The sequence below is a fragment of the Aotus nancymaae genome, unplaced genomic scaffold, assembly GCF_030222135.1.
Source record: "Aotus nancymaae isolate 86718 unplaced genomic scaffold, 86718_ANA_hifiasm-v0.15.2.pri h1tg000049l, whole genome shotgun sequence".
Classification (NCBI taxonomy): Eukaryota; Metazoa; Chordata; class Mammalia; order Primates; family Aotidae; genus Aotus; species Aotus nancymaae.
The window spans coordinates 5,017,895-5,036,596 of NW_026988463.1; the positions used below are offsets into that span (position 1 = coordinate 5,017,895).

The 18,702-nt window shown below is 51.5% G+C and overlaps 2 protein-coding genes across 9 annotated transcripts in view; one reads left to right on the top strand and one right to left on the bottom strand.

Annotated features, from left to right (window-relative positions):
• Positions 1-17,770, top strand: ALG1 (ALG1 chitobiosyldiphosphodolichol beta-mannosyltransferase). 4 transcript variants are annotated; one of them, XM_012448248.3, is made up of 13 exons: positions 1-208; positions 1,092-1,169; positions 1,604-1,707; positions 3,851-3,999; positions 5,850-5,939; positions 6,617-6,727; positions 7,455-7,576; positions 7,951-7,989; positions 8,644-8,703; positions 9,853-9,963; positions 11,866-11,980; positions 13,756-13,831; positions 14,858-17,770. In XM_012448248.3, exons 1-13 carry the CDS (start codon positions 1-3, stop codon positions 14,987-14,989), a joined length of 1,395 nt encoding a protein of 464 aa, XP_012303671.2. In that variant the 3' UTR covers positions 14,990-17,770. The 4 variants fall into 4 exon arrangements, with proteins under 4 accessions (XP_012303671.2, XP_064218508.1, XP_064218506.1 ...); XM_064362438.1 differs by lacking the exon at positions 1-208 and adding an exon at positions 357-375; XM_064362436.1 differs by lacking the exon at positions 1-208 and adding an exon at positions 396-465.
• EEF2KMT (eukaryotic elongation factor 2 lysine methyltransferase) overlaps positions 14,357-18,702 on the bottom strand; it is a 14,886-nt gene continuing 10,540 nt past the window's right edge. For all 5 annotated transcript variants that reach the window (XM_012448250.2, XM_012448254.2, XM_012448253.2 and 2 more), the window contains one exon: positions 14,357-16,142. In XM_012448250.2, the coding sequence (XP_012303673.2) occupies positions 16,042-16,142 (101 nt within the window). In that variant the 3' untranslated portion in view covers positions 14,357-16,041. The remainder of the gene's footprint in view (positions 16,143-18,702) is intronic.

The following is an 18,702-nucleotide window of genomic DNA, read 5'->3' on the forward strand; positions in this document are numbered from 1 at the left end:
ATGGCGGCGTCCTTCTTCGTTCTGCTGGCGCTGTGTCTGCTGCTGCCGCTGCTTCTGCTGGGAGGATGGAAGCGCTGGCGGCGGGGGCGCGCGGCCCGGCACGTAGTAGCCGTGGTGCTGGGCGACCTGGGCCGCAGCCCCCGCATGCAGTACCACGTGCTGTCGTTGGCCAAGCACGGCTTCTCGGTGACCTTCCTGGGGTTCTGCAGTGAGTGCCCAAGGGTCTGGGAGGGAGGATGTTCTCTCAGCCTTTGACCCTCGGCTCTAACCTCCCCAGGAGTCGAGGCGGAAGTGCTCCTTTTGTCACCGCCTTTGGGCAGCTCTCCGGGATTGGACGAGCGGGTTCTACCCAGCCTTTCCTGGGCGGGTCTTTAGGTACATCCGGCGTTAATCTTGCCACGTGTCAGGACTGTGTTAAATGAATCCATTGCGTGGTCTCACTTAATATTAGCAAGTGGAACCCCGGTGCGTGGGACTCCAGGGCCAGTGCTCGTAGCTGTGTCCGTGTGCAGCCACCCTTGTCAGGCTTTGTCTGAGCTGACAAGCAGCATATCTCTTTCATTCCTCATCCCTCCACGCAGAGCTCTGCAGACAGATGTTTCATTTGTTCTTCATGTCCAGCTTTTCCCCACAGTGTGCAGGGCGGGGGTATCTGCTCCTTCATTATTCTCCACGTTGGTATCTTGAGAGGGTAGCTCAACCCCATCTCAGAGAGAAGTGGGAACAGCATTTGTTGCCTTTGATCCCTGTTGAGAGAGTCTGCTATCCTAGGGTGATGGGGTAGAGTGGGACTTTCTAGGGATCTCCCTATGGTGGGAAAAGTCCACTAGCCAGAGAATCTAGTTTAATTGAGCACCTGCTGTGTGCCAGGCATTGTGTTAAGTGAAGGTCGGTAAGATTCAGGCCCTCTCTCTGTGGGCTTTCTAGAGGACTCTGAACAAGAATTGACCACATTCTCAGTTCTGGCTAGTGAGGAACAGAGAGAGGTTTTGAAAAATCTTATTTTCCAAAATGATTCAGCCTGAGCTTGGAGATTATCTGACTTTAGATTGCTGCTTCTGGTACATTAAAGGGATCATTCTCCTTTTCAGACTCCAAACCCCGTGATGAGCTCTTGCAGAACAACAGAATTCAGATTGTGGGGTTGACAGAACTTCAGACTCTTGCAGGTAGGGTGCAGTCAACTCCAGATTCCTGTGAATCCATGGGTTGGGGTTGGGGGGCTGTTTGTTTGAAAAGTCTTGCAGAGGCTGGGCATGGTGGCTCACTTCTGTAATCCCACCACTTAGGGAGGCTGAGGCAGGCAGATCACCTAAGGTCAGGAGTTCAAGACCAGCTTAACATGATGAAACCCTGTCTCTACTAAAAATACAGAACTTAGCCGGGTGTAGTGTTGGGCGCCTGTAATCCCAGCTACTCGTTAGGCTGAGGCAGGAAAATTGCTTGAACCCGGGAGGTGGAGGTTGCAGTGAGCTGAGATCATACCATTGCATGGGCTACAGAGCGAGACTCTGTCTCAAAAAAAAAAAAAAGGAAAGAAAAAAGAAAACTTGCAGATTCCCAGAAGCTCCTTTGGTAGTCACAGTTGTTTTCTGACTTGCAGTTGGGCCCCGAGTTTTCCAGTACGGAGTCAAAGTTGTATTTCAGGCTGTGTACTTGCTGTGGAAGTTGATGTGGAGCGAGCCAGGTACCTATATCTTTCTCCAGGTGTGTATCAGCCTCTTCCTCCCTCTGTCAGAACCATGTTAACAGTTTACTTTCCAGCTTTTAAAAACACGCACAAATTGGTAATATATTGCATATTCATATGTGTGTGTGTGTTCTGTGTGTAAATGTTTAAAGACATGAGCAGGAGTCTGTGGTGTCTATTGATGGCACCTATCCGTGTTCTCTGTGTCATTACAGATAGAGTCTTACATTATACTGACTGTGTATCTAAGTGTTTTCCATGAATTAACTTATTACGTTTAGGTAATACAAGAACCTGTTTCTTAAGGTTGTTTTTACTTAGACGAGAAAACCTAGATCCAGAAAGGTTCTGTAAGTAGCCCATCTCCATACAGGTAGAAAGTGGTGGAATCAGGATTTGAACCTAGGTAGTCAGTTTGGTTCTATAGTTATACTTTTAACCTCTTCCTTTTATCACTTTTTTTTTTTTTTTTTTGAGATGGAGTCTCACTCTGTCACCCAGGCTGGAGTGCAGTGGTACAATCTCAGCTCACTGCAACTTCCACCTGCTGGGTTCAAGCAATTCTCCTGCCTCAGTCTCCTAAGTAGCTGGGACTATAGGTGTGCACCACCATGCCTGGCTAATTTTTTGTATTTTTAGTAGAGATGGGGTTTCACCATCCTGGCCAGGCTGGTCTTAAACTCCTGACCTCGTGATCCACCTGCCTCGGCCTCCCAAAGCACTGTGATTACAGGCCTGAGCCACCATGCCTGGCCGCCACAAATTTTTTTTTTTAAGAAGAGCTAGACTCCATCTCAAAATAAAGAGAAATTTCTTTTCTAGATGAAGGAAGAATACCTCTTTTTCTTTATTTTTTTAAATCAATTTTTAATATATAGAAGCACCTTCCTCTTTTGTTTATTTATTGATTTATTTTTTATTTTTCCTAAGACAGAGTCTCTGTTGCCCAGGCTAGAGTGCAGTGGTGCGATCTCAGCTCACTGCATCCTCCGCCTCCCGGGTTCAACTGATTCTCCTGCCTCAGCCTCCTGGGTAGCTGAGATTATAGGCACCCACCACCATGCCTGGCTAATTTTTGTGTTTTCTTTTTTTTTTTTTTTTAAGTAGAGATGGGGTTTCGCTTTGTTGGCCAGGCTGGTCTTGAACTCCTGACCTCAGGTGGTATGCCTGCCTCGGCCTCCCATAGTGCTGGGATTACAGGCATGAGCCACTGTGCCTGCACCTTCCTCTTTTAATAGGCAGCATCGAATTCCAATATGTGATGTTTCATACTGGATGTATTTAGTCTCATGTTAATGGATACTCAGATTCTTCCTGATTTTGTTTTGACTTTTACAAATAGCGCAGCTGCAAGCAGAGCACAGTTAGCATACGCCTTTCTCGTAAGTCCAGTTTCTTTCTTAGGGTAAATTCCTAGCAGTAGAATTGCTCTTGTGCATACAATTAAAGTTGATGCATTTAAAAAATGTGTATGTTACTGGATAGCTTTAGAGTAAGGTCGGGCCAGTTTGTCCCCTGCTGAGTGGAGGTGCCTCTTCTCCCGCATGCTTCCCATCACCAGATGCTGTTAGACGTTTTTAAAATTTGCATTCTGACAGGTGAAAAATAGCATCTCTTTGTTCTGTTTTTTGCCTCCTTGATTATTGATGATCTTGGACTTTTCAGGTTGGTTAGTTCTGTTTGCTTGTTTGTTTGTTTAGAGACAGAGTCTAGCTCTGTCACCCAGGCTGGAGTGCATGGCACAATCATAGCTTAACTGCAGCCTCATCCTCCTGGGCTCAAGTGATCCTTCCTCCTCATCCTCCTGAGTAGCTGGGGCTACTGGCGTGTCCCACTACACTTGGCTGATTTTTAAATTTTTTGTAGAGATGGGGTCTCACTGTGTTGCTCAGGCTGGTCTTGAACTCCTGGGCTCAAATGATCCTCCCGTCTTGGCCTCCCAAAGTGTTGGGATTACAGGCATCAGCCGCGGAGCCTGGCCCACTGTTTCTTTTATGACTTTTTCACCTATTTTGATGATGGAGAGGGCCTTTCTTCTGTTGTTATCAAGAGCTCTGTAAAGATAATAGACTTATCACCTTGTGTGTTGTGACTGTTTTCACTTGGTTTATTGCCCACTGTGGTCCGATTTCCTCCTCTTCAAGGCTCTGTGTTTCCTAGAACCCCCCAGGGCTGCCTGGCATTGCTGTCTGCTGGTTCGTGGGCTGCCTTTGTGGAAGCAAACTCGTCATTGACTGGCACAACTATGGCTACTCCATCATGGGTCTGGTCCATGGCCCCAACCACCCCATCGTTCTGCTGGCCAAGTGGTGAGAGTCTCGGAAGTGGGTAGAATACTGTCCCCAAACCCCTCAAGGATGAGTGAGAAGAAGGGTCATTGTGGGCCTCTGGAAGCTAGTTCCTCTGTGCTCTGCAGGAGGCGTGGCAAGGCTGGTGGGTCAGGCTAGATGCTGGTTCCAAGGGATAGAATCAGGCCTCAGCAAAGGACCATGCTTTTTGGCCCATGGAATGGAAATGTTCAGGGAAATGGTTTTGAGCTGAGCAGTGTCACTGGGACCCGGCTCACGTCTGTCTCCACACTCCCTTCTGGCGGTGGTTCCCGAGCTCTCCTAGCTCTGGTCTCCACCCATGCCCATTGGGGACGGCAGCCCTCTCTGACTGGCTCACGTAGGCTACCTGCCTTCCTCTGATCTGCCTGTTGAGGCTGGGCTTGGGGCAAATGCTCCAGCAAAAGATCTGGGTCTCAGGAGCATCCATATCCCATGGACAGAGGGTGTCCGAGGGCAGATCCCCAAATTAAAGCCCAGGGCTGCTGTTGGAAGTGGGCCACAGCTGCTGTAGCCTGTGAGACAGAGGGAAGAAGGACCAGTGGCAGCAGCGGGATGTGGAACTGGGAAGGTCGTCTGCTGTACTCTGAGCCCGAGTATAACGTCTGCCTTGGTCTGCACGCCCAGCCTCCGTGCGCGTGCCCAGCCTCCGTGTGTATTTCCAGCCTTGGGCCATTGGCTGGCTTTGCCTTTGCCCTGATGAGTTTGTTCACTGGCAGCGCTGACAGCAACAGCAAACAATCATTGAGCACCTGCTGCATGCCAAGCCCTTTTTGTATTTTACCCCGTTCAATCTCTGTGCACCTCAGGAGGGCGTACCTTTTACAAGTCAGGAAACAGGCTGTGAACGATGACGCCTCTTGCCACACAGCTAAGCATGAGGACCAAAGTGTCATCCCAGGCAGCCCCATTTCCGAGATTTCTCTGCATCTTGAGAGAGGAACAGGCCCTGATTCCCCGACGGCGTTAAATAACCCAGAATCGCTCATTCCCTGTTCCGGCCCCGCCCTGCGATCAGGGCTCAGTCTCAATTAGGAGTGAATGTGTACAACATTCACTGAACCCCTTTGCCCCACGTTGAGAGCAGGCCGTGGCCTTACACCCTTTGCAGTGGTAGCTCAGGGTGGCGGAGATCCGCTAGTGAGGACTTTATTGTATTTCTTCCTTTTACGGCAGGAGAGAGGACGTTCACTTCGGCAGGGATACACAGCTTCCTTTTATTTATTTTTTTTAAATTTGTATTTGTTTATTTATTTTTTTGAGACAGCCTTGCTCTGTTACCCAGGCTGGAGTGCAGTTTCCTTTTCACACTTGAAATTGGCCAGGCACGGTGGCTTGCGCCTATAATCTCAGCACTTTGGGAGGCCAAGGCGGGCGGCTCACCTGACGTCGGGACTTTGAGGCCAACGTGACCAACATGGAGAAACCCCGTCTCTACTAAAATAAAAATTAGCTGGGCATGGTGGTGGTCGCCTGTAATCCCTGCTACTCGGGAAGCTGAAACTGGAGAATTGCTTGAACCCAGGAGGTGGAGGTTGCAGTGAGCCGAGATGGTGCCACTGCACTCTAGCCTGGGTGACAGTGAGACTCCGTCTCAAAAATCAAATAAAAATAAAAATAAAATATAAAGTGATTGTATTTAAGCCGACAAGTGACACAACATAAAGAAGGGTGTCTACAGCATAAAGAAAGAACACTGGCGCAGGTGTGGCTCAGGGAGCTCAGACTCTCCCAGCTCTATGGCCTTTTCTGTGTTGAGGGGTGTAGAGTCATGCTGTGGTTGTAGCAGAGGCCTGTCTAGGGTTCTGCTGACTGCTGATTCATCTTTTCAGGTATGAGAGGTTCTTCGGGCGCCTCTCCCACCTGAACCTGTGTGTTACCAATGCCATGCGGGAAGACCTGGCGGAGAACTGGCACATCAGGTACCACGGCCCGGGGTGATGGCAGCCTGGGAGAGGTGCAGGGCCCCTGAATGGCTGCAGTGAGAGCTGCCTTGCCTGCTTTGTCATGCTGGTGAGGCAGTTTAAAATGCTGAGGGCTGGGCGAGCACAGTGGCCTATCCCTATAATCCCGTCACTTTGGGAGGCTGAGGCGGGCAGATAACAAAGTCAGGAGTTTGAGACCAGCCTGGCTAACATGGTGAAACCGTCTCTTCTAAAATACAAAAATTAGCTGGGTGTGGTAGCAGGTGCCTGTAGTCCCACTTACTCGGAAGGCTGAGGCAGGAGAACTGCTGGAACCCGGGAGGTGGAGGTTGCAGTGAGCTGAACTGCACTCCAGCCTGGGTAAAGAGCAAGAGTCAGTCTCAAAAAAAAAAAGAAAAAGAAAGAAACACTGAGGGGCTGGGAGGTGGTCCCTGGTGTTTGGGGAAGTTGGTGGAGGAGGGGGCAGACTTTCTTCTCTTCCAGCCCCCCAGGGGGTCCAGGCAGTTATGGTCCTAGGACGTCTCTCTGTGCATTCCCAAATAATTACAAAGCTGCTTCTTTTCATCGTCTGAGACTTGGATTCCCCAAGTATCCTTTTCCTGGATCGTGTGGGTCCTCTATTCCTGAGGTGTTTCTTCTGCACTCCCAATAGCTCTGCTGTGATTTCATTGCAGGGCTGTGACCGTCTATGACAAGCCAGCATCTTTCTTTAAAGAGACGCCTCTGGACGTGCAGCACCGGCTCTTCATGAAGCTGGGGGGCTCGCACTCTCCGTTCAGGGCCTGGTAGGCCTCCCACCCTCCACTGGCCCTGCCCTGGCCTCTCCCCTTCTCACTGCAGACCTGGGAACCCACTCATCCAGGGGTTGGCAACTGAGGCTACAGGCCGGTCGCCTGCTTTAGTACATCAAGTTTCATTGGGACACAACACACTCATTCCCTTCTGAGTTGTCTGCAGCCACCTTTGAGCTACAACAGCAGGGCTGGGTTTTGCTACAGAGAACCTGTGTCCCACAAAGCCTGAAGCATTTACTCTCTGACCCTTTAAGAAATGTTTGTTGACTACTGCACTGTCTTACTCTCCGGCCAGTCGGTTCCCAGGCCCGTGGCAGGATCTGTGGACCTGTGTGTCTCCTGGGGTGTCTCGTGGGGCTAAGGACGGGACCTTTGTGCAGGTCCGCACACCCTGTTGTGTGCCCCTGGGTAAGCTGGGGTGGTGTTGGAGGGGCGTCACAGCAGCCTCATTTGAAGTTGAGGGGATGGTAAGACAATAACCCCCATGAAGAAAAGGAATGAGTCAGTCTCGTTTGCCCATCGTAACCTTACACCCAGCAGCAATATTAGAGAAGGCAAGCCCAGGCCTCGGGTGGCAGGGGTGGTCCGGTACACTGCTGGATGTGGCCGGGCACCCCAACCTTTGGGAGCCTGCAGACCTTACCACGGCAGGAGATGCCTGTCCTGGGCCCTGGGCCTGCTCTGTGGCCTCTCACGGGCTTTTGTTCTGCTCCTTCAGCTCAGAACCTGAGGACCCAGCCATGGAGCGGTCGGCCTTCACAGAGTGGGATGCTGGCAGCGGGCTGGTGACACGTCGCAGCAGGCGGCCAGCTCTGCTGGTCAGCAGCACGAGCTGGACAGGTCTGCACGACCCCCAGGGCCCTTGGGGTTGGTGTGATGGGCACCTGGCCAGGCTGTTTTCCTCACCCCTGCCGGTCTTGCATGCTCCCCTGGCCCCTACCCTGGTCTCAATGAGAAGGGGAGGGCTTGTGAGCTGGAAGGGGGTGTCTAGAAAAGGCCCCTGAAATAGGGGAGGGACAGCAGGGGGTGGGGAGTTGGGGAGAGATAGCATGGGGAGAAATCCCAGATATAGGCGATGGGGAGGAAGGTAGCAAATCACACTGCCACGTGTGTACCTATGCAACAATTTTGCATGTTCTTCACATGTACCCCAAAACCTAAAATACAATTAAAAAAAAAGAAAAGGCCACTGACATTCAGTTCTCTTCTCGCAGAGGATGAAGACTTCTCCATCCTGCTGGCAGCTTTAGAAAGTAGGTGTGTGGCTGCGGTGAGGAGCTCTGGGCTTGTTGGGGCCACTGAGCTGTGAGCTGCTTGGCTGGCCTGCAGCGTGTTCCTGCCCCAGGCCACTGGGTGGGCCAGCCTGGGGGCAGCAGGGGTGGTGGAGGTGTGGGCGTCTCTGAATCCCTGGTTGGGTCATTGAGTGACCAGGCCCTCAGGCTGAAATGCCCCCTCCAGGAGAGCATCTCAGAGAGGGTGGTGGCCTCCCCACCAGAGCAGTGCCCTTTCCCCACCTGACCGGATGACCCTGGCTGTTGTTTATTTAAAAAATTTTTTTTGATGGGAGTGGTGGCTCACACCTGTAATCCCAGAACTCTGGGAGGCTGAGGCGGGTGGATCACCTGAGGTCAGGAGTTTGAGACCAGCCTGGCCAACATGCCAAAACCCCGTCTCTACTAAAAATACGCAATTAGCCTGGTATGGTGGTGGGTACCTGTACTTCCAGCTACTTGGGAGGCTGAGGCAAGAGAATCACTTGAACCTGGGAGGCAGAGGTTTCAGTGAGCTGAGATCCTGCCACTACAGTCCAGCCTGGGCAACAGAGCGAGACTCTGTCAAAACAAAACAAAACAAAACAAATTTCTATCAGAAATTCCATATAGAATTTTTAATTTTTTTAAATACAGAGTTTGAACAACTGACTCTTGACGGACACAACCTTCCTTCTCTTGTCTGTGTGATAACAGGTACCGCCTGGGACCCTGGGTGTCTGTCTGGTTAGGGGATGGCGGCGGGGTGGGGCACACAGCCTTTACCATGTGCTTCCCAAGACCTTGCCTCCTCAGTCCTTGCTGCAGCTCTCTGCCATAGGGTCTTCAATTGCTTGATGTGGGGGAAACTGAGGCTCAGGGTTTCGAAGAAGGGCGGGGAGCCTAGATTTGAATTTGGAGATACCAAGCTTTCTACTTTTGCACTAGTTTCCAAGCGTCTTTTTTTTTTTTTTTGTTGTTACTTAATTGGTGTCTTTTTTTTTTTGAGGTAGAGTCCCACTCTGTCTCCCAGGCTGGAGTGCAGTCACGAAATCTTGGCTCACTGCAGCCTCTGCCTTCTGCATTCAAGTGAATATCGTGTCTCAGTCTCCTGAATAGCTGAGATTACAGGCATGTGCCACCACACCTGGCTAAGGTTTATGTTTTTAGTGGAGACAGGGTTTCACCAGGTTGGCCAGCCTGGTCTCAAACTGCTGACCTCAGGTGTTCCGCCTGTCATGGCTTCCAATGTGCTGGGATTACAGGCGTGAACCACCGCACCTGGCCATGTCATTGGTGTCTTAAGCATCTTTTAATTTTTCAAATGGAAGAGCCCCTGTCCCACAGTTACTGCTTCTGATCCCTTCCAAGGTGACTCTGTGAGGAGGGAAAGAAGCAGAATCCATGTGGGAGGAGGTGGGTCTGGGCCAGCTGCTGGTCCTGCTCTCCTCCCTCCCCTGGTCTCTGGGCTCCCAGGGGTGGCTGGGAACCCGTGCCATGTGCTCTGGGGGCTGTGGCAGGGCAGGGGCCGTCCTCATGTCCCCTGTGCACAACATAGACAAAAGCCCGGGTCCACCTAATGGGTGCTCCAGTGCCAGGCCAGTGCTTCCCCCGCCACGTTTGCAGCCCAAGGCCAGCTGGCTGCAGGTGCAGAGCTGCGCCTCAGGGGTCAGGGTGCACACCCCTGCGGGTCTTGGGGCTCCTGCATTGCTTCTGGAATGTCCCAGATGGGGCCTGACTAGAGTTGCTGAGGGGTGGGGCTTCTGGGAAAGGGGTCCCTCACTCTTAGGGGGAGTGTCTTGGGCCTGGGGCCATGTGGCAGGGACAGAAACGGGTCCATGGCAATGTATGTTCTTTACTGTGAAGGCAAAGGGCCGCTGAGGGAGTATTACAGCTGCGTCATCCGCCAGAAGCGTTTCCAGAACATCCAGGTCTGCACCCCCTGGCTGGAAGCCGAGGACTACCCCCTGCTTCTAGGTGAGAGGCCTGCAGGAGGCTCAGGGAGGAAGTGGGGCCTTAAGGGTGCGGAACAGGTGTGGGCAGGGTAGACTTTTTCTGAAAAGGTTACTCTGGAAGCCACTTGGGGACAGGGACAGGGGCCTGGCCTGCTGCTGAGACCTCTGGCTGAACTCCCCAGAGGAGGCTACTTCCTGGTGTGCCAGCCCCTCCCTGCCAGCTGGCCCCAGAGGCTGTTTACCAAGGAGCTTGAGGAGGCCGCCTCCTTTCAGCCTGCCACACCCTCCATTCAGTCCTCTTCCTTCCCGCAGGAGGGCTGGGCCTGGGGTTGGGGCCACTGTTGCCCAGGTGTGGGCGGGCAATGGCTTTGGGAGGTACAGGGACGATGTGTCAAACAGCGTTGCCTCTCCTGGTGAGATGGTTCTCCCTCGCCTCTGTCTCTTTCCCTGTTCCTTTCTCCGAGGGGGGAATCGTGGCTTGGTCCGGGTGTGTCTGTAGAGCCAAGCCGCATCTTCCAGCCTGGAGTGAGTAGAGCAGTCAGGAGCTGAGGGCCTTTGCCTGGCAGGACTCTCTAGCTAGTCTTTTTTTTTTTCTTAGATAGGGTCTTGCTTTGTTGCCCAGGCTGGAGTGCAGTGGCGTGATCTCAGCTCACTGCAACCTCCGCCTCCTGGGTTCAAGCGATTCTCCTGCCTCAGCCTCCTGAGTAGCTGAGATTATAGGAGCCCGCCACAATGCCCGGCTTATTTTTGTATTTTTAGTAGAGACAGGGTTTCACCATGTTGGCTAGGCTGATCTCGAACTCCTGACCTCAAGTGATCCTCCCACCTTGGCCTCCCAAAGTGCTGGGATTCCAGGTGAGCCACCGTGCCTGGTCCCAGCTAGTCTTTAGAAACATCAAGCTGTTTGGCTTTGTTTCCATAGTGACAGCTGGTTCATGATGGATGTGCTGTGAATTATTATCATCATTTTGAGATGGGGTTTCGGTCATGTTGCCCAGGCTGGAGTGCAATGGCACGATTGGCACACTACAACCTCCGCCTTCCTGGGTTCAAGCTGTTCTCCAGCCTCAGCTTCCTGAGTAGCCGGGATTACAGGAACCTGACAGGAGCCTCGGCTAATTTTGGATTTTTTTCGTAGAGATGGGGTTTCACGATGTTGGCCAGGCTAGTCTTGAACTCCTGACCTCAAGTGATCTGCCTGACTCAGCTTCCCAAAGTTCTGGGATTATAGGTGTGAGCCCCCGGCCCCGGCCTATTATTATTATGGTAAAAAATATAACAACATGTGCCGTTTTAACCATTTTTAAGTGTACAGCTCAGTGACATTCATTACATTTGCAGTGTTGTGCAGCCATCACCACCATCCATGTCCAGAACCTTCCTATCACCCCAAACAGAAACTCTGTATCCATTAAGCAATAACTGTCAGGAGTTCTTTTAACATAAATTGTGTGGCGGGCGTGGTGGCTAATGCCTGGAATCCCAGCACCTGGGGAGGCCGAGGTGGGCGGATCACCTGAGATCAGGAGTTGGAGACCAGCCTGGCCAACGTGGTGAAACCCTGCCTCTACTAAAAATACAAAAATTAGCCTGGTGTGGTGGCGGGCCCCTATAATCCCAGTTACTCGGGAGGCTGAGGCAGGAGAATCACTTGAACTTGTCCAGCCTGGGTGGCACAGCGAGACTCTTGTCTCAAAAAAAACACAAATTGTGATTACGTAGAAAAAGTGAGTCAACTTCTGTTTTCAGATGTCCCAGCCAGGTTGTGTGGCTGCTTGGCCAGCTTAAACCACTTGTGTTTGGGGCTGTTGGGGGCCTTATCTGATTTTCGCTCCCCTCGGGGGTTATCACCTCACTGTCCTGGGAGGATTTGTGTTCCCAGGGCAGAGGCCAGCGCTCTGACCGCACCCCTCTTGCCTAGCAGGCTCGGCGGACCTGGGTGTCTGTCTGCACACGTCCTCCAGTGGCCTGGACCTGCCCATGAAGGTGGTGGACATGTTCGGGTGCTGTCTGCCGGTGTGTGCGGTAAACTTCAAGTGGTAGGAGCACCCAAATCTTTCTGGGGATAGCTTCGGCAGATTTGCCGCTCAGGGGAACCAGTGCAGAGTGAGCTGCCCACAGCGAGGCACTGCCCCTCGGTCAGTCCAGCACAGACGGGAGGTCATGAGTAGGAGGCCTTGTGGTTACTGAGGTTGGGCTGAGCCTCATTGAAATAGTTGGCTTCCACGTAGACCTCATGTTACATTTAGGTTGGTGCAAAAGTAATCGAGGTTTTTGCCATTAAAAATGGCAATTACTGGCCGGTCTCGGTGGCTCACGCCTATAATCCCAGCACTTTGGGAGGCCGAGGCGGGTGGATCACGAGGTCAAGAGATCGAGACCATCCTGGTCAACCTGGTGAAACCCCGTCTCTACTAAACATACAAAAAAAAAAAAATTAGCCGAGCATGGTGGTGCGTGCCTGTAGTCCCAGCTACTCAGGAGGCTGAGGCAGGAGAATTGCTTGAACCCAGGAGGTGGAGGTTGTGGTGAGCCGAGATCGCGCCATTGCACTCCAGCCTGGGCAACAAGAGCGAAACTCCATCTCAAAAAAAAAAAAAGGCAATTACTGGCCAGGCCTAGTGGTGTGCACCTGTAGTCCCAACTACTCAGAAGGCTGAGGCAGAATTGCTTGAACCTGGGAGGTGGAGGTTGCAGTGAGCTGAGATCGTGCTAATGCACTCCAGCCTGGAGACAGAGCAAGACTCCATCTCAAAAAATTAAAAAAAAAAACGGTAATTACTGTCCAGGTGCAGTGGCTCACACCTGTAATCCCAGCACTTTGGGAGGCTGAGGACGAGGTCAGGAGATAAAGACCAGGAGATCAAGACCATCCTAGCCAATACGGTGAAACCCCGTCTCTACTAAAATACAAAAAACTAGCTGAGTATGATGGCGCTCTCCTGTAGTACCAGCTACTCAGGAAGTTAAGGCAGGGGAATCACTTGAACCTGGGAGGCGGAGGTTGCAGTGAGCTGAAATTGCACCACTGGACTCCAGCCTGGTGACAGAGTGAGACCCCATCTCACCAAAAAAAAAAAAAAAAAAGGCAATTACTATTGCACAACCTAATATGAAGAAAAGCATCTTCAATACTAGACGTCCACTCAGGGCCTTTGCTCCTAGAGTAGAATTGGCTGGAATTGCCTGCAAGCTGACATGGTTTCCTTTTTTTCTTTCTCTCTCCCCATGTCCCTTTTGGCCAAGCTCACTCAGTTAAATGAGTGTGATGCTGTGGCCTCCCCTCCACCCAGCACAGATAGGCGTTAGGGAAGAGTGACGTTAGATTCTAGAAGCAGTAGCCCCAGTGCAAGCTGAGCCCTTGGCCCTGCCCAGGAGCCGGCACCTGGACGGGATTAAGAGATGTGAGCCCCTCGTGTGAGCTGAGCTCAGGGAATGTCGGGATCAGACCTAGTGCCTGAGAAAAGTCATCTTTTATGTGCTGAGCACATCCCCAGGGGTTGCCTTTATGGACACGGAGTTAAGAAAAAAATGCAAAAATAATTCTGAAGTCCTTGAAGAGTGTACAGTACAGAAGGTGCAAACCCTCTCTTAAGGCCCCCTCCTCAAATCGGTTTGGCCATTTTGATGTGCACCCTCCCAGGCCTTTATACCCTTAAGATGCCAGATCTCAGAATCAGCTCCAGGAAACCAACCCCACGTTCTAACCCCTATCCTGGGCTGGGCATGGGGTGGGGTAGGAGCCCAGGTGGGCACCCCGGGGGTCTGGTGTCTTCTCCAGGCGGCTCTCAGGCCCCCTTGGTTCTCTCTGCAGTTTACATGAGCTGGTGAAACACGACGAAAATGGCCTGGTCTTCGAGGACTCGGAGGAACTGGCAGCTCAGCTGCAGGTAGCCGCGTCTGCCACCATGCCTGGGTGGGCAGAGTTCTGGAGACTGGCACCAAGCCATGCTTCCTGATCCCTGCTTCCCGAAGCCAGGGTGCGACCATGTGGGGAAGAAAAGCCAGGGAGGGAGCAGGGGTCACAGAGGCCCGCCTACTGTGCTGTCCTGTTTCAGTACAGTAGGCTCGGGAGAGTTGGGACACACCCCTGTCTGCCCTCTGTGTTTATAAGAGCTGATATCACACAAATGATGCTGGAGTTGGGTGGGCTGGGTTGCAGTTTAGGAAGTGATCAGGATCAGGGAGGTGGGTGGGTGAAGGGAGCTTCTGGGACCATCCTTGAAAGATGGGTGAGATTCTGCAAAGGATACTTGTTTCTTATTGCAAAAAGTAATACATTATCATTCTTGACAACAGAATGATGGCAGGCTTTTTCTGTAAAAGTTGGAAGTCTTTTAGGCTGGGGTCCCCAGTCTGCGTCAGAACCATGGGACTCTGTTGTGGTGTGAAAGCAGCCACAGACCATCTGTAGATGAAGGGGTATGGCTTTGTTCCAATAAAACTTTATTTACAAACACAGGTGTGGGCTGCATTTGGCCTACAGGCTGTAGCTTGTGATCCTTGATTCAGGCAGTTTAGCAAGGCTGAAAAGAATACCGACACCCCCTCGTTACTCACAGATGGGTGGGACTGTGTTGGGCAAAGGCCGAAAGGAGGGTGCTTGCAGGGGAAGGCACAGAATGTAGAGGCCGGGAGGTGCTCCAGGACACCGACTGTGGGAAAGTGGGACGTGGGGAAGTTTCCAGGAAGCGCGATGTCAAGCTGTAGACAGAGCACTGCTGGGGCATGAAGGGCCTCGAGTCAGGGTGAGGGAATTGGGGACTCGGGAGGGAGTGCTGCTGGGTCAAGGACCTGGGGTCAGCCAGGCAGTGACGTGGGATCGGGTGGGGACAGGCAAAGAGGCAGCAGGCAACCCACGTGGGATGGGGTGGGGACAGGCGATGAGGTAAGTTCTGCTCTTTTTTTTTCTGCAGATGCTTTTCTCAAATTTTCCTGATCCTGCGGGCAAGCTACACCAGTTCCGGAAGAACTTGCAGGAGTCGGAGCAGCTCCGATGGGATGAGAGCTGGGTGCAGACCGTGCTCCCTTTGGTTACAGACATATGACCCTTGGGACAGAGGCTAAAACCCCACGACCCCTGCTGCCCTCCCTGCAGCTGCTTCCCAGAGTCTCAGGGCAAACCCTTTCGAGCAGCGCCTCCCAGTGGTCAGAAGCCGAAATGATGGCAGTTTGGTGAATGAAGGGGTTCCGTGGCCCAGGAAGCTGTGGTCGGCCCTGATTTTTGGAGGCTTGGAAACACTTCCTCTCTTCTGTTCTTCATGTCCCATGCTCCTGCCAGCTGCTAGCGTGTTACTGTTTTGTGACTTCCCCGTGGCCTCTGCAGTACTCCTCATCCTGCGTTTGGTCTCCAGGTGTCGCCTTTCTGCCGTGTTCCTGACATCTTGATTCCTGTCTTGAAAACAAGCACCTGTTGCATGGTAAGCCCAGAGACGTGGCAGCTACCGCAGGCGTGGCTTTGTGAGGAACTGAGTGTCCACATCGGGGGACATCATACTTGATACACACGTCTTTATTTGCACAAAGAAAATGCTTTTCTTGGAGCCAGAATTTTCATGTCTGATTTATGGTGATTTTCTTTTTTTTTTTTTGAGAGGGAGTCTTGCTCTGTCATCCAGACTGGAGTGCAGTGGCACGATCTCGGCTCACTGCAACCTCTGTCTCCCAGAAGGCAATTCTTCTGCCTCAGCCTCCTGAATAGCTGGGAATACAGGCATGTGCCACCACACACGACTATTTTTTTTTTTTTGTATTTTTAGTAGAGGTGAGGTTTTCACCACATTGGTCAGGCTAGTCTTGAACTCTTGACCTCATGATCCACCTGCCTTGGCCTCCCAAAGTGCTGGGATTACAGGCGTGAGCCACTGTGCCTGGCCTGTTGTGATTTCCTTAAGAACTAGAACTGCTGGCAGAAAGGGGGCACGTACACGCTTAGACAGCTGATATCTTACTAGAAGGCAATCTGTGATTCCCGATTTGGAATTTAATATTCTTCAGACATTCCAGTCCAATGAAAGTTTTTATCCACTTCCCCATGTAAAAATTCTTCCCACAATAGTGACTGGATTCTCAGAATCATGCTGGAAAGTGTGTGTGAGGCCTATGGTGTGAGTTTCAGAATTGCCATCTCCAAGTCCTCTTCGTAGGGAAACAGTTTCTTGTCATGACGAGGTTCCGCTTCCCATCTGATCCCGGCCCGGCCTGCAAACAGAGCACATGTGTTTCAGGATGGCAGTGTTTGGAACCAGGGCATGAGTTTGTGGGGCTGCGAGGACAGGCCTGGCGAGGGGTGGGGGAATGGTGTCCAAGTCGGTTTACTTGGTTCACTAGTTCCCAGGCCCACCCAGGTACCTAGAATTGGCCTCCAGGGTGGGACCAGGTATCTGGTTTTGTATAGAAGTGGCTGGCAGCAGATGCTGTGCCACTCTCTGCTGTCTACCCATGTCCTCCCTGGCACTTGGCACAGCTGGACAGAAGCAAAGATCTGAACTGCATCTCCCTGGCTGCTCAGCTAGCCTACTCTTCACAAAGCTTAGAAAGCGGTCAGGCACAGTGGCTCAAGCCTATAATCCCAGCAGTTTGGTAGGCCAAGGTGGGCAGATCACCTGAGGACAGGAGTTCGAGATCAGCCTGGCCAACATGGTGAAACCCAATCTCTACTAAAAGTACAAAAATTATGCAGGCATGATGGTGGGTATCTGTAATCGCAGCTACTCGGGAGAATGAAGCAGGAGAATCGTTTGAACCCAGGGGGTAGAGGTTGCAGTGAGCTGAGATCGTACCATTGCACTCCAGCCTGGATGATAGAGCAAGACTCTGTCTCAAAAAACAAAAACAAACCCACAAAACTTAGAAGGGGTTGATGTTCTCATAAGCACAGATGTCTGAAGAGCCATTAGCCAGAATGATTTTTTTTTTTCTGAGATACGATCTTGTTCTGTCGCCCAGGCTGGAATGCAGTGGCACAGTCATTGCTCAGCACAGCCTCAACTCCTGGGCTCAAGCAATCTTCCCACCTCCCAAGTAGCTGGGACGACAGGTGCATGCCACAATGCCAAACTTAATTATTTTGTACAGATGGGGTCCTGAAAGCATGGCCTCAAGTGATTCTCCTGCCTCAGTCTCTTTTTGTTTTTTGAGACAGAGTTTCACTTTGTTGCCCAGGCTGGAGTGCAGTGGCGCAATCTCGGCTCACTGCTACCTCCGCCTCCTGGGTTCAAGTGATTCTCCTGCTTCAGCTTCCTGAGTAGCTGGGATTACAGGTGTGCATCGCCACGCCCAGTAATTTTTGTATTTTTAGTAGAGACAGAGTTTCACCATTTTGGCCAGGATGGTCTCCAACTCTTGACCCCTAAGTGATGTACCCACCTCGGCTTCCCAAAATCTCAGCCTCTTACAGTGTTGGGATTACAGGCATGTGACATTGGACCTGGGATGGTTTTCAATCACAGTTTTTTGTTACAAATGGAAAATGAGTATTTATAAAAATGATATAGTATAGACATAAATGTGTAGAATTTGCTACAGTCCTGCCATCCAAGTACGGCACCTGTTAACTGGTGTGTATCAGGGATGTCCAACCATTTGGCTTCCCTGGGCCACACTGGAAGAAGAATTGCCTTGGGCCACATATAAAATACACTAACACTAGCAATAGGTGATGAGCTAAAATTTAAAAAATGACAAAAGAACCCTTATACTGTTTTAAGAAAGTTTACAGATTTGTGTTGGGCTGCAGGTTGGACCAGCTTGCTCTGTGTTCTAGATTTTCCCCTAGAGTTATCCTGAGGTAGCGATGGTTATTGTAATAAATGTTTTTTTGAGTTGAAGTCTTGCTGTATTGCTTGTGGCCACAAGCTCCTGGGCTTAAGCCATCCTCCCGCCTCGGCCTGAGTAGTTGGGAATACAGGTGTTCACCACCATATGTGGGTGATTATTATTATTTTGTAAACAAAAATGGGGCCGGGTGCGGTGGCTCCTGCCTGTAATCCTAGCACTTTGGGAAGCTGAGGTGGGCAGATCACTTGAGGTCTGGAGTTCGAGACCAGCCTGGCCAACCTGGCAAAACCCCGACTCTACAAAAAATACAAAAATTACCTGGGTGTGGTGGCACACGCCTGTAGTCCCAGCTACTTGGGAGGCTGATCTGGGAGGATTGCTTGAACCTGGGAGGTGGGAGGTTGCAGTGGGCCGAGATGGCACCACTGCACTCCAGCCTAGGCAAGACAGAGCCAGACTCTAAAAAAAAAAAAAAAAAAGTGTGTGGGGTGCTTATATGTGCTAATTGGAACTGGTTTTTCACTTAAAAAAATTTTTGCAGGTATTTTTTCACATAAGTATATGAGAAAAGACTTCCTCCCCGCCCCCCTTTTTTGAGATAGGGTCTTGATTTGTTGCACAGGCTGGAGTGCAGTGGTGATATCATGGCTCACTGCAGCCTCCACCTCCTGGCTCAAGCCATCTTCCCACCTCAGCCTCCCAAGTAGCTGTGGCTATAGGCATGCACCACTATGCCTGGCTAGTTTCTTTATGTTTTGTGGAGATGAGGTCTCATTATGTTGGCCAGGCTGGTCTTGAACTCCCGGGCTCAAGTAGTCCTCCTGCCTCAGCTTCCTAAAGTGCTGGGATGGCATCCCGTGCCCCGCGCCTGGCTGGCCTCCTGTGTGAGGCTGTGCAGAACCCTGTCGTGGAGCCCAGCGTGGCTTCGTGTGCTGACTTGTTCGCTGGCTCTGTAGTTAATTGGTTGCCTGACGTGGGCTCT